Here is a 16,028-nt window from a genome sequence, read left to right on the forward strand (position 1 = left end):
TCACACTTAGGAAATTCTCGTCATGGCTGCCAACAGACTTCACTAATAATCCTCTCTTAGGACACCCATTACTCCATTGCGAGATATGTTCCTAGTTGGGGTTTCTTAAAACCCAAGACAACCCCAACACATGGCTCCCATAGGCTGCATATGAATCCGATCCAATCACCAATCTTCACTATGGAAACTGCCCACTAGTTAGGGATTCTAACCTCCATGTCAGCCCTCCTCCCTTGGCTTCCATAGGCGGCAATAAATACGATCCAAAATTGATCCTCATACTAGGATCCAACGCAAGTCACCAATGGAGAAAGAACATACCTCTTCACTGTTGTTCATGAACTAAGTTTTGGTAACTGGTTAGGGCTTCTCCTATAGCCTACAACACCCCATCAATTCCACCAAAACTCACCTTAATTAATGTGGTTTCCTTCCCTTCACAAGGTTGGAAACTCGTTGTGTGAATAGGCTCCAACAACTAGTTTAGGGCTTGTTTGACCCTCAAAACACCCATTATAGGCCTGCAACCTACTCATCACAACATTGTTATCATTTCAGACTCCTTCAAGGAGGTATTCCCACGCTCAACTAGCCTCTTCAAATGTGACCTTCCTTCTATGAGCTCCTCTGCCTCCATGCTAATGATTTGGGCACTTATCAGCCCTCAAACAACCCCACACATGCCCTGATTTGAGGTGTTAAGGCCTGCGCCCTAATCAACCCTTCCTCTTGTGCTTATGACCTGCTCAAAACCGAGGTACCCATCGAAAAAAATAGCCACAATAGACCTGCACTTTCCTCCCTAAGCCTCGACCCACCTGCAAGATAAAATTTGCTCGTAGACAATCATGAAAGATGCCACTACATGCCTCTTTCTCCTTCGTTGGTCCTGCTCCTTTTACCTGCGACCAAGACATATATTTCTCCTCCTCAACGAGCTTCTATCTCACTTCTATGTTGTCCTTGTGTTTCACTCTTTAATGTCTTCTAAGCCTCCACACATGAGCTCTATTTATATATTTTCTAAGGGCTTCAACGAAATTCCCTTTGAGGGCTTGAAAACCTGTCACAAGGCTTATTAACATCAAGCCGACCTTGACCTTGTTCCATCATGCCCACACATAACTTTCAAAAACTCATAACTCCATTTCTACAACTCAGAATCAGATGATTTTCGATGCATTAGATTCATCTCGACAAGTACTATCAACCTCATCCATCACATGTCGAAATCTCGTCACGTTTTTGTCCCAAACATCGATGGTACAAACCCCAGGCTTGGATTTCAAGCCCACAAGGCCACTTGTGGAGCTCCTTCCTCCAAACCCTCGATCCTCAAGGCTTGGAGTACCTCCCAAGCTACAAAAATCAACACTCCCTCTTAGTGAGGTAGGTACTTCCAAGACTAGGAAGTAACCATCATCATTTGGCGACACTAGCTCATCTGGCATCCATCATTGCAATATACTCTGTAGAATGAACCCTGCAATCTCGGTAGTGCCTTTGCCTCATCACACTTGAACCTGAAGATCCCAAACCTCCATTGGGCTCCTCCCTATGAGCCTACACAATCTCCACTAGCTCAGTCCTGTAAGCACTCATCCTCTTGGATCAAATACCACACGTGTAAATCCCTCCAATTTTGGATATGCAACATCACGATCCGATGAAGACTCTGGCCTGCCAATCCGTAGTCCATCACATGAATCAATCTTGATCATCCTTATCTCGTCCATGCCAAAGAATTCCTCGAGTTGTCCCAACCATACATGAGAAGACATAGGAAGTCCATGATATACAAACTGCCACACAACATATTGAAGTGCATCAAGTTCACCATTGATCCACCAGAACTCCCAGCCCATCTAACCATGTAGTCTATTGAGACCACATCTCCATGTCTTTAGCTGAACCTTCTGCTCCATGATCTAGACACCTACAACTCCCTTTGAATTGCTTCATTGTGCACACTCTGATTCACTGTCCCTCAAAGTGGTTCAGACAAACTATGATACCATTTTGTTTTTCCACGATCTGGGGTCTAGGATAGAATCTTATAATCTTTGACGCTACCAAACCAAGAATCACAATGATACTACTTTGCGCAGCAGAATATAAACAACAATAAATCTATTAGTGCACAAAATATGGATAACTTTTTACAATTTTTAACCCAACTTCGTTATATTAATCAACATATAATACAATAGTCTAGGGCTCCTGTACTGGGGATAATGGCCCTCATACATCCGCTGATAAAGACACAAAAATAGGGCTTGGCGTCAATCCATCGACAACCTATCTGCGCATACAAGATACACTGACCATCTAGCTGATGTAGCATGCTCTCTCATCTCCTCTCGGTTGTACCGTGTACATGCCCAACCCTTTGGCTCCCGATCTACAACACTGCCTCTATCAATGATCCAAGTCCATCTGGCCACTAAACCTTGGCTCTCCAATTTGCTCACTAGTTGATCGTTCGTCCATCAACGCATCAAACATCGAGACTCTTATCAAGTTGTTCACAACTCTATTTGTGAACAACTCTCAATCTGCCCACTATTGCTCCTCAGCTACTCAGGGACTTTAGCTCACTATGGTCTTCCTACGCTGCTCCAATGAAGACCAACATAGGGCACCATGGGATACCACCTATCACAACAACATGTCTATCTCCCACAATGAACACGGGCTAGGAGGACTACACATCATCTGCTATAGAAGTCCTTCTCCACACACAAGTCTAGGGCCACTCAATTGCTCCTCTAGTTCGTCAACCCCTGAGCTCAACAATTGCCACTCTAGCAACCATCTAGGTCCATGAAGATGGTGCACACCAAGATCTAACTTGGTCACTATCACGCTGTCCTCCAGTAGACCATAAATACCCAATCACGTTCACACTTGGTGTAAAGATTATGTGATGGTTTCACATAATACTTGATGTTGATAAATACCCAAGTAACAAAGTCATATATGCTCTCTAAAATGTGTAAAATGACCTTTGGAATACCACTAAGGAGGATAATCATCTCTCAGGAGGCCATTGTTGTTGTAACAATACCACCTAAGAAAGCCTCACTGAAAATAAAGTGAAATCACCAATCATTAGGGACAATAACCATAAATGCATCATAGTGGACCATACTTAATGCTAGGGGCATAATAATACTTCACATAAAGCTCACCTTCATATGTCTAATTAGATCAAGTCCCATAAACAAGTTACCTCCTTATGTTAGGGATGGTTAGATGGATAACTCATTTAGGTGTTTCCAACCCCCAAGGAGAAGGGACATCTCAACTTGGCTTGTCAATTCATAGGTGTGTGTGAGAGTGATATTTGTAAAGTGCTAAATATTTTTGGCCAAGGTGCTAGAACCATGTGACCAAGTAATGGAAATCCAACATCCTAAGTGTTTATATGTAAGGGATCAATCATGGAGGCATGAATTAACTGTTTCCTTGGCTTGCTTTTTCCACCCCTTTGGCGTGTTTTTTCGCTTTGCTTTATTTGGGTGGATAGTTGAGGAGCCAAAGTTTGGTTTTGAATTTTTCCATTACTCCTCAAGGATGAGTCAGTTTATCGCTCATCAGGGTTGAGACAATAAGAGAGTTCCTTTTATAGATGAAACATATGTGCTTGAAGAACTAGGGGATTATCACAAGGGAAGTAGAGTCGATGCAAGGCTTTTTCCCATATGTTAATCAAATGTCTCAACCATATTTTGCATTTTATCTTTTTCTTTCATCATGGATTTTTTATGATTTGATCTTTTTTTTAGCTACATCAACCTCTAGGACAGTTTTCCAAGCCCATACTCAAGGATGATGATAAAAGGGTGCCAATTCCAATGATCCATGAACACCAACCCGAAAAATGGAGATGAATAGAGGGAAAGATGGAAAGTGGTGAGTGTGGAATAATTAGGGACATGTTAATTCAATCAGAGCCTCCCCCACCCTTCCTAAAGCTTTAAGGCCTCATAAGACGTCCCACCGAACTAAAGTCAAACACTGAACTTCCAAGTGAAGTGTGAGAACAAGAATACAGTCAAGATTAACCAATCATCCAATTTTCCCCTTGATCCACAATAGTATGCCCATAACATTGAATGAAAACGCATAATTGCAACATGGTCAAAGCACTTGTCAATGGATGACCCACCTTCAGTGAAGAAGGTATGCTTGATGGGAGAGATAAATCTGACTAAAGCAAAAGTGGAGAATCCTAGCATCATGTTATGGTGATCATATAGGGTTATTGGTTGGCTGAATGTCCAAGGATAAATGAGTTATCCACTTTATTGTGGGTAACAATAACCACCAAGGTGAAGCAAGGTAACAAGTGTATAACCAACAACAGTCTATCATCCAATTCAACCTATGATCCATACTAGAATACCCTTAATCATTAAATGAATGCACTTGAATACAAAAATGGCTAATATACGTCACAACAAACAAACCACCCTTATCAAATGAGCAAGCTAGAGGAAAGAATGCACTGATTGGAGAGTGGATGAGAGGTATCTCACGTTGGCTCTCTGTATATCATAGTGGGGCTTCTAGCTTGAAAACTGCATCATAGTAGAAAAATTCTCCTAGGAATACCTAGACACGTGGATGGGTAACAATCCCCACACCCTTGTGTCTACCTCAGACCTTTCTCATTGAGCATTTTTTAATTTATAATAAATTTGGCATTATGGCAAAGACTTGGATTTTATTTGGCGTTAATGCAAAGAATTTCTTGGGATGATCTGGCATGTGATTTTGCTAATTATTGGAATGCCATGTGAATCTGCAATTTGATTATACACTAGTACGATTATTTTTGGGTTCTACAGGCCTTTTTGAACCTTAGTGTTCTTATATTTTCTCTTAAAACTCCAATGATGTATGTATCTCAAAACTTACAGCTCAATATACTTTCACTATTTTACCCTCGCATGCTATATACATGAGAAATTTTTATATATTTGGTTTATGATGGTTTGGATTTGCATTGATGTATATGAATGCATATTTTTTTTTAAAGCAAAATTTAAATATTTTTATTTTATGTATTTTTTGGTTGACTGATTTTAAACTTTGATTTCTTGCGTATGGTGGTTTTGATTCACATTGATGTATAAATTTTTTCAATCAGAAATTGGGTATTTTAATTTTCTGTATTTTTTGGTAAACCAGATTATGTATTTTTTGACCAGTTCTGGTCTGTTCCGGTCTAATTTGAGAATTTGGGGTTGACTGATTTCAAATAGCAACTTGAAGCATAACAATTCCCTTGTATGAGGTAAATGTCCGAGGACATAGATCCTCTCCATGAAATGAACAAGTGATCCTGGCATTGTAAAAATGCTGACACTGTAAAACAGAACTATGTAAATAATGTATTTTATTTTGTAAGGCCTTCAAAGAGAGTGCCAGTACAGGTAAATCAAGCTTATGTGAAAGATTTAGATACTCCCCATTATGTGTTCTCTAGTCAAATATTTGCAATGAGTTCTATCATCATTTATACTAACATGTTAAACAATCCACTGTTTATCAAGGACTTATATCCCATTCCATTTGCTTTTTGCTATCAGGGACTCTCATTCATCACTACACTTGAATATTACTTTAAACAACCAGGCTGATGATGCCACATCCAAACTAAGAGCTACTTGTGCACTAACTCACTAACTGAATTTCACAGATAGCTTAACGTAATTAGGTTAGATAATCTATTGTACAAAGGGAAAAAGAGTTGCTCCATTAATGCCCTTGTGGCAAAACTTTAGAGCCATATTTATTTAGTAATTTCCAGTTAGTAATTACATTCATAGATTAGTAGACAAATTCTTGCAAAATGCAGCCTCTACTTGTATGAAGCTATGTTTGGAATAAATCTGCACCTTCCTCAACATCATCTGTCTTCAGGCTTCCACTCTGGGCCATAAGTATTCTATAAACCCTCTTTGAACAAATAGGTCCCAAGCGCCTGCCACCTTCCCTGAGAAGCCCTTCAGTAACAAGATCTTGCAGAAGAAACTCTTTTTCATGCACCTGTCATCTCAAAACCAGACATACAATAACTTACTATATATAATGCATACCAAGATTCACTTGCCTATAGCACGTAACCTTTCATAATAAATAGACTGCACTAATCTACACTAGGACACAATTATCAAGATATATTTCAAGACTCACTGTTCTTCCAGGATCTAGGTAAACATTAAGAAGAGACCGCATAGATGGAAACTTCTTTGCAATGGCCACTGCACATTTCGGAGGAAGTTTTGGAATTGCAACCAATGCTTTCAACCTGCAAATCAAATGGAAAAGAACATTTCATCAGCACTAACAATTTAGCATCTACTACGTAAACTAAAAAAATGCATATCAAGTAAAATAACTTTGTAAATTTTGAATAGAGAGATATAAAATTTCAAATCCTGGACATCAGTATCATTTTAACAATGAAAATATGTCCAAGGGATTGTAGTTATAAATCACAAGTGCTTCGATGGTGAAAAGTCAAGTTCAAACATGCAAATCAAATGAAATAGAACCACCATTTCATCAAGACTGCCAATTTAGCATTTACAACGTAAAGAAGTGGATCTCTTGTAAATTACCGTATTTAATTTTTTAATAAAAGATTAATCTAAATTTCCAAATCCTATAAATTAGTAACATCTTAACAATGAAGCTATGTCAGTTGGATTGTGTTTGAATTGTAAATCAGAAGTGCTTTCATCATGGAGAGTCAAGTTCAAAACCCACTGAATGATGAAGTTGTCATAATGTGGTCATCAATTTCTAATGGAATTGAGTACCCTCTGCATCAGAAAAATATTTCTTTCAACAATATTCAACATATCATTTCCAACGTGTTATAAAACTACTGCCAACATTCTCATTGATGTAACCAAAAAGCAAGACAATGTAGGAACATCACAAGGTCAGAAATAACCATTGCAACGATGATTTTACGAGATATAGTTGGCTGAAATAACAGCTTAGGGGCGTCATTGGTCATGGAGTTAAGGCATGTACAAAAAAGACCTTACAAGAAAAGGTTACTGTAAACAAGCTCTCAATGGCAGCAGACATTAGAAACCCGTTCTCAAAAAACAATGTCTTTACCTCCATTACCAAGTGTATCATCAGCATTACAGGTGTCAAAAGGCCTATAAGCAATGGGGTTTCTTCAAAACAAGTTTTCTTCCAGGACCACAATGGACATGTATGGCATGCAATTATGTGAAGATGCAGCCATAACTCTATTCTTTGTCAGTAGCGAACCCTTGCACGTTTCTTGTATATATTTTTACAATTAGCTGCACAATAAGGTTTTAGCTACACCACTTCCACAAATCCAAGGCCAAAGATGTTAAATCTCCTAATACTAGCCCAGACTTATTTTCTTACAACAATTATGTATTCCCAGCAATTCATTTAATTAACCAAAATAAATTCTGAATTGCCAAAAAATAAAATCACTGGTATTTTAACTTCTAGAATTTATATGCACCCAAAAATAAAAATTCGGAGAGGTCAATCACACATTGCAGCAGAAAAATACCCACAACAATTCTGCATCATTCATTAATCTGGAAAATCAAGGTTTTCAACCCACAGAGAATTACAAAGAGAAATACATTTACTGGAACCTGTAACTCGGCAGTGTTCCACGGGGACACGTCCACTAGGGTCGGGTGCACGCACACCATGCACCTGGGACGGGGGGACGTCTGGGGCTGCGTTTCCCCACGCACCCCTTTAGACACATGGGGGTGCGTTTCCCCAATGTGGGGGACGCGACTCCCCAAAAGGGGTGCTTCTAGTCACCCCCACCAAAATGGGTGCTTCTAGGCATCCCCTTTCGGGGACGTGACTCCCCAAAAGGGGTGCCACTGGGCATCCCCTTTTGAGGGGGGATGCATCCCCCCTCGAATTTGTCTAATAACACTTAATGTAGAGGACAAAAAAGACCTTACAAGAAAAGGTTACTGTAATCAAACTCTCAGTGGCAGCAGACATTAGAAGTCCGTTCTCAAAAAAAAATGTCTTTACTTCCATTACCAAGTGCATCATCAGCATTACAGGTGTCAAAAGGCCTATAAGCAATTGGGGTTTCTTCAAAACAAGTTTTCTTCCAGGACCACAATGGACGTGTATGGCATGCAATTATGTGAAGACGCATATGATGCAGCCATAAGTCTATTCTCTGTCAGTAGCGACCCCTTGCACGTTTCTTGTATATATTTTTACAGGTAGCTGCACAATAAGGTTTTAGCTACACCACTTCCACATATCCAAGGCCAAAGATGTTAAATCTCCTAATACTAGCCCAGACATATTTTCTTACAGCAATTATGAATTCCCAACAATTCATTTAATTAACCAAAACAAATTCTGAATTGCCAAAAAATAAAATCACTGGTATTTTAACTTCTAGAATTTATATGCAGCCAAAAAATAAAAATTCGGAGAGGTCAATCGCACATTGCAGCAAATAAATGCCCACCACAATTCTCCATCATTCATTAATCTAGAAAATCAAGGTTTTCGACCCACAGAGAATTACAAAGAGAAACAAATTTACTGGAACATGTAACTCGGCAGTGTTCCACGGGGACGCGCCCACCAGGGTCGGGTGCACGCAGCTGGGACGGGGGGACGTCTGGGGTGCGTTTCCCCACGCACCCCTTTTGGGGAGTCTTGGGGAGACACAGGGGGTGCATTTCATTAGCGTGGGGGACGCGACTCCCCAAAAGGGTGCTTCTAGGCGCCCCCACCCCCCAAAAGGGGTGTTTCTGGGCATCCCCTTTCGAGGGGGGATGCGTCCCCTCTCAAATTTGTCTAATAACACTTAATGTAGAGGACAAAAAATACCTTAGAAGAAAAGGTTACTGTAATCAAGCTCTCAATGGCAACAGACATTAGAAGCCCGTTCTCAAAAAACAATCTCTTTACCTCCATTACCAAATGTATCATCAACATTACAGGTGTCAAAAGGCCTATAAGCAATGGGGATTTCTTCAAAACAAGTTTTCTTCCAGGACCACAATGGACGTGTATGGCATGCAATTATGTCAAGATGCAAATGATGCAGCCATAAGTCTATTCCTTGTCAGCAGCGACCCCTTGCACGTTTCTTGTATATATTTTTACAAGTAGCTGCACAATAAGGTTTTAGCTACACCACTTCCACATATCCAAGCCCAAAGATGTTAAATCTTCTAATACTAACCCAAACTTATTTTCTTACCACAATTATGTATTCGCAGCAATTCATTTAATTAATCAAAAAAATTCTGAATTGCCAAAAAATAAAATCACTGGTATTTTAACTTCTAGAATTTATATGCAGCCAAAAGTAAAAATTCGGAGAGGTCAATCACACATTGCAGCAGATAAATACCCACAGCAATTCTCCATCATTCATTAATCTGGAAAATCAAGGTTTTCGACCCACAAAGAATTACAAAGAGAAATACATTTACTGGAACCTGTAACTCGACAGTGTTCCATGGGGACGTGTCCCCCAGATTCGGGTGCACGCACCCCACGCCCTTGGGACCGGGGGACGTCTGGGGGTGCGTTTCCCCACACACCCCTTCTGGTGAGTCTTGCGGAGACAAAGGGGGGTGCATTTCCCCAGTGTGGGGGCGCGACTCCCTAAAAGGGGTGCTTCTGGGCGCCCACCCCAAAAGGGGTGGTTTTGGGCATCCCCTTCTGAGGGGGGATGCTTCCCCCTTCGAATTTGTCTAATAACACTTAATGTACAGGACGAAAAAGACCTTACAAGAAAAGGTTAATGTAATCAAGCTTTCAGTGGCAACAAACATTAGAAGCCCCTTCTTAGAAAACAATGTCTTTACCTCAATTACCAAGTGTATCATCAACATTACAGGTGTCAAAAGGCCTATAAGCAATGGGGGTTTCTTCAAAACAAGTTTCCTTCCAGGACCACAATGGACGTGTATGGCCTGGAATTATGTGAAGATGCAGCCATAAGTCTATTCTTCGTCAGTAGTGACCCCTTGCACGTTTCTTGCATATATTTTTACAAGTAGCCGCCCTATAAGGTTTTAGCTACACCACTTCCACATATCCAAGGCCAAAGATGTTAAATCTCCTAATACTAGCCCATACTTATTTTCTTACAACAATTATGTATTCCTAGCAATTCATTTAATTAACCAAAATAAATTCTGAATTGCCAAAAAATAAAATCACTGGTATTTTAACTTCTAAAATTTATATGCACCCAAAAATAAAAATTCAAAGAGGTTAATCACACATTGTAGCAGATAAATACCCACAACAATTCTCCATCATTCATTAATCTGGAAAATCAAGGTTTTCGACCCACAGAGAATTACAAAGAGAAATACATTTATTGGAACCTGTAACTCGACAGTGTTCCACGGGGACGAGTCCCGCAGGGTTGGGTGCACGCACCCCATGCAATTGGGACGGGGGGACGTCTCGGGTTGCGTTTCCCCATGCACCTGTTTTGGGGAGTCTTGGGGGAACATAAGGGGGGTGCATTTCCGCAGTGTGGGGGAGACGACTCCCCAAAAGGTGTGCTTCTGGGCACCCCCCCTCAAAATGGGTGCTTTTGGGCATCCCCTCTGGGGGACACGACTCCCCAAAAGGGGTGCTTCTGGGCATCCCTTTTTTTTGGGGGGGGGGGTGCGTCCCCCCTTAGATTTGTCTAATAACAATTAATGTAGAGGACAAAAAGCCCTTACAAGAAAAGGCTACTGTAATCAAGCTCTCAATGGCAGCAAACATTAGAAGCCCATTCTCAAAAAACAATGTCTTTACCTCCATTACCAAGTGTATCATTAGCATTACAGGTGTCAAAAGGCCTATAAGCAATGGGGGTTTCTTCAAAACAAGTTTTCTTATAGGACCACAATGGACGTGTATGGCATGCAGTTAAGTGAAGATGCAGATGATGCAGCCATAAGTCTATTCTCTGTCTGTAGCGACCCCTTGCACGTTTCTTGTATATATTTTTACAAGTAGTTGCACAATAAGGTTTTAGCTACACCACTTCCACATATCCAAGGCCAAAGATGTTAAATCTCCTAATACTAGCCCAAACTTATTTTCTTACAGCGATTATGTATTCCCAACAATTCATTTAATTAACCAAAATAAATTTTGAATTGCCAAAAAATAAAATCACTGGTATTTTAACTTCTAGAATTTATATGCAGCCAAAAATAAAAATTCGGAGAGGTTAATCACACGTTGCAGCAGATAAATACCCACAACAATTCTCCATCATTCATTAATATGGAAAATCAAGGTTTTCTAGCCACAGAGAATAACAAAGAGAAACACATTTATTCCTGTAACTCGGCAGTGTTCCATGGGGATGTGTCCCCCAAGGTCGAGTGCACGCACCCCACGCACTTGGGATGGGGGGACGTCTAGGGGTGCGTTTCCCCACGCACCCCTTTTGGGGTGTCTTGGGGAGACATAGGGGGCTGCGTTTCCCCAGTGTGGGGGACGCGACTCCCCCAAAGGGGTGCTTCTAGATGCCCCCCCCCCCACAAAAGGGGTTCTTCGGGGAATCCCCTTTTGAGGGGGGGTGCATCCCCCCTCGAATTTGTCTAATAACACTTAATGTGGACGACAAAAAAGTCCTTACAAGAAAAGGTTACTGTAATCAAGCTCTCAATGGTAGCAGACATTAGAAGCCCATTCTCAAAAAACAATGTCTTTACCTCCATTACCAAGTGTATCATCAGCATTACAGGTGTCAAAAGGCCTATAAGCAATGGGTGTTTCTTCAAAACAAGTTTTCTTATAGGACCAAAATGGACGTGTATGCCATGCAGTTATGTGAAGATGCAACCATAAGTCTATTCTCTGTCTGTAGCGACCCCTTGCACGTATCTTGTATATATTTTTACAAGTCATTGCGCAATAAGGTTTTAGCTACACCACTTCCACATATCCAAGTCCAAAGATGTTAAATCTCCTAATACTAGCCCATACTTATTTTCTTACAGCGATTATGTATTCCCAACAATTCATTTAAATTAACCAAAATAAATTTTGAATTGCCAAAAAATAAAATCACTGGTATTTTAACTTCTACAATTAAGGTGCAACCAAAAATAAAAATTCAGAGAGGTCAATCACACATTGCAGCAGATAAATGGCCACAACAATTCTCCATCATTCATTAATCTGGAAAATCAAGGTTTTCTACCCATAGAGAATTACAAAGAGAAATACATTTACTGGAAGTTGTAACTCGGCAGTGTTCCATAGGACGCGCCCCCCAGGGTCGGGTGCATGCATCCCACGCACTTGGGACGGGGGGACATCTGGGGGTGGATTTCCCCACGCACCCCTTTTGGGGAGTCTTGGGGAGACACGGGGGGTGCGTTTCCCCAGTGTGGGGGATTAGAAGCGCCCCCGCCACCCAAAATGGTTCTTTTGGTCATCCCCTTTTAAGGGGGGATGCGTCCCCCCTCGAATGTCTAATAACACTTGATGTAGAGGACAAAAAAGACCTTACAAGAAAAGGTTACTGTAATCAAGCTATCATGGCAGTAGACATTAGAAGCCCGTTCTCAAAAAACAATGTCTTTACCTCCATTACCAAGTGTATCATCAACATGACAGGTGTCAAAAGGCCTATAAGCAATGGGGGTTTCTTCAAAACAAGTTTTCTTCCAGGACCTGATTCAAATTGGATCCATGAAAATTACCAAAGTACCATGATTGTATCAAATCAGGATAGACTTCGAATTTATGAATAAAGAGCTGTCAGGAAGACCTCTAGACAATGGCGGTTTGCAGTCAGTAAGGAACGACGAGGACCTCAGTCAAAGCGCACTGACTGAGGCCCATGGAGACTGCGCAGGAGGCAAAACTGGCAATTAGGAAGCCCGGATCGGGAAACGGAGGCCATTTCTGATGCGCTAATCGTTGAGCAAAACCCCTCGAGAAGGATAGGCCCCGAGCGCTCGGTTGCATGGGAAGCCAAGAAGCCGTAGGGAAAGCACTAAGGCGAAAGGCGAGTCCCACACTCCAAAACCGACTGTATATCGGAGGCACATTGGGGCGGTAAGCAGATTTGGCAGAAAACAAGCGATTCCATTCATCGCACAACGCGTGTCTGGCGGATGAGAGAGAAAACCGCCTCTCATCGCGTGCTAATAGTTGAGCAAGTCAACCGCGTGAAATGAGCGAACACCGTAGGATCTGAGGGTTCTAGATCTGACGGCACAAATTGCGCCCGATGCAGAAACCGGGTTGGACAAGGGAATTAAGCCGCGACCTATAAAACTCTGAAGTCCGATTTGACTGTTGAGTTGGCAGATGAGTCATTCCACAATGTAATTGAAAAATTGAACCATTGAGGAAGAGCTAGCATAGTTCGCGAGAGGACAAGTGGCCACTTCCCTATGGGACGTTGGCAATGACGCAGAGGCAAAGAACTCCAAGCGAACAACAGCAGGCAATCCGAAGAGGAAGCGAACAGTCAAGGACAAATTGGCTTTAAGCCATGAAGAGACAGAGAACAGTACACACCGAGAAAAAAGAGAAAGGAAGAGCCAGAGAAGAAAAACCGCGACAGAAAAAAGCAAAAGAGACAGTGAAGCAAGAAGCAGAAAATAGAGAGCCGAAATGACCTAAGCAGCATCGAGCAGACAAAACTAGGCTTGAGAGGTTCAGGCCATCCTTGTGAGGATCTGTTGGGAATTGAGTACCATTGGACTCATCCCATTAAAGACCATAGAGGTCGAGACTTGGTAAGGAAAGAGTTTGTGCACTCTAGTGGCTTGGGGAATCCAAGAACCACCCTACTAAGCATCCTCTGTTTCAGGAGACTCAAGTGAGCTCCTCATTGTAAATCTCTGCTTTAAAGACACAATAAAAGAAGGCCACCACTGAGAGCTGGACCAGAGACGTAGCCCTGGAGAATAGGGTGAACTCCTTACTAATGTGTTGTGTTCTTGTATTTTCTAACTGTGTTTCCCTTACTGTTTTCCATCTTCCAGTCTATGTATTTTGCAATCTAATCGATCCATTGCCTAAAATAACATAGACACACACCAGCACATGAGTTTGTAATACCTTCATTCATTAAATGTTTAATTGAGATCACTCACGAGTGATTTTCAGATTAGGACCACATTGGACGTGCATGGCACGCAATTATGTGAAGATGCAAATGATGCAGCCATAAGTCTATTCTTTGTCAGTAGTGACCCCTTGCACGTTTCTTGTATATATTTTTACAGGTAGCTGCACAATAAGGTTTTAGCTACACCATTTCCACATATCCAAGGCCAAAGATGTTAAATCTTCTAATACTACCCGAAACTTATTTTCTTACAGCAATTATCTATTCCCAACAATTCATTTAATTAATCAAAATAAAGTCTGAATTGCCAAAAAATAAAATAATTGGTATTTTAACTTCTAGAATTTATATGTAGCCAAAAGTAAAAATTCGAAGAGGTCAATCACACATTGCAGCAGATAAATACCCACAACAATTCTCCATCATTCATTAATCTGGAAAATCAAGGTTTTCGACCCACAGAGAATTACAAAGAGAAATACATTTATAGGAACCTGTAACTCGGCAGTGTTCCACGGGGACACATTCCCCAGGTTCGGGTGCACGAACCCCATGCACTTGGGAACGGGGGACGTCTGGGGGTGTGTTTCCCCACGCACCCCTTTTGGGGAGTCTTGGGGAGACACAAGGAGGTGCGTTTCCCCAGTGTGGGGACGCGACTCCCTAAAAGGGGTGCTTCTGGGCGCCGCCCCAAAAGGGGTGCTTTTGGGCATCCCCTTTTGAGGGGGGATGCGTCCCCCCCCCCCCGAATTTGTCTAATAACACTTAATGTAGAGGACAAAAAAGACCTTATAAGAGAAGGTTACTGTAATGAAGCTCTCAATGGCAGCAGACATTAGAAGCCCGTTCTCAAAAAACAATGTCTTTACCTCAATTACCAAGTGTATCATCAGCATTACAGGTGTCAAAAGGCCTATATAAGCAATGGGGGTTTCTTCAAAACAAGTTTTCTACCAAGACAACAATGGACGGGTATGGTGTGGAATTATGTGAAGATGCAGCCATAAGTCTATTCTTTGTTAGTATCGACCCCTTGCACGTTTCATGCATATATTTTTACAAGTAGCTACACAATAAGGTTTTAGCTACACCACTTCCACATATCCAAGGCCAAAGATGTTAAATCTCCAAATACTAGCCCAGACTTATTTTCTTATAGCAATTATGTATTCCCAACAATTCATTTATTTAACCAAAATAAATTCTGAATTGCCAAAAAATAAAATCACTAGTATTTTAAATTCTAGAATTTATATACAGCCAAAAATAAAAATTTGGAGAGGTTAATCAAACATTGTAGTAGATAAATACCCACAACAATTCTCCATCATTCATTAATTTGGAAAATCAAGGTTTTCGACCCACAAAGAATTACAAAGAGAAATACATTTACTGGAACCTGTAACTCAGCAGTGTTCCACGAGGACGCGTCCCCCAGGGTTGGGTGCACGCACCACACACAATTGGGACGGGGGGATGTCTGGGGTGCATTTCCCCAGTGTGGGGTACACGACTCCCCAAAAGGGGTGCTTTTGGGCACCACCCCTCAAAATGGGTGCTTCTGGGCATCCCCTTTTGAGGGGGGATGCGTCCCCCCTTGAATTTGTGTAATAAAACTTAATGTAGAGGACAAAAAAGTCCTTACAAAAAAAGGTTACTGTAATCAAGCTCTCAATGGCAACAGACATTAAAAGCCCATTCTTAAAAAACAATGTCTTTACCTCCATTACCAAGTGTATCATCAACGTTACAGGTGTCTAAAGGCCTATAAGCAATGGGGGTTTCTTCAAAACAAGTTTTCTTCTAGGACCACAACGGACGTGTATGGCATGCAATTATGTGAAGATGCATATGATGCAGCCATAAGTCTATTCTCTGTCTGTAGCGACCCCTTGAACATTTT

At 41.3% G+C, this 16,028-nt stretch overlaps 1 protein-coding gene across 1 annotated transcript in view; it reads right to left on the minus strand.

Annotated features, from left to right (window-relative positions):
• Positions 1-5,691: 5,691 nt before the first annotated feature.
• The window catches only part of LOC149138867 (uncharacterized), a 300,422-nt gene continuing 290,085 nt past the window's right edge, over positions 5,692-16,028 (minus strand). The window contains exons 10-11 of the mRNA XM_089448381.1: positions 6,205-6,319; positions 5,692-6,057 (exon numbers count right to left, since the gene is read on the minus strand). Of these exons, the coding sequence (XP_089304507.1) occupies positions 5,884-6,057; positions 6,205-6,319 (289 nt within the window). The 3' untranslated portion in view covers positions 5,692-5,883. The remainder of the gene's footprint in view (positions 6,058-6,204; positions 6,320-16,028) is intronic.

The sequence above is a fragment of the Pinus tabuliformis genome, chromosome X, assembly GCF_031772625.1.
Source record: "Pinus tabuliformis cultivar Carrire ecotype Pingquan chromosome X, CPIR1, whole genome shotgun sequence".
Lineage (NCBI taxonomy): Eukaryota > Viridiplantae > Streptophyta > Pinopsida > Pinales > Pinaceae > Pinus > Pinus tabuliformis.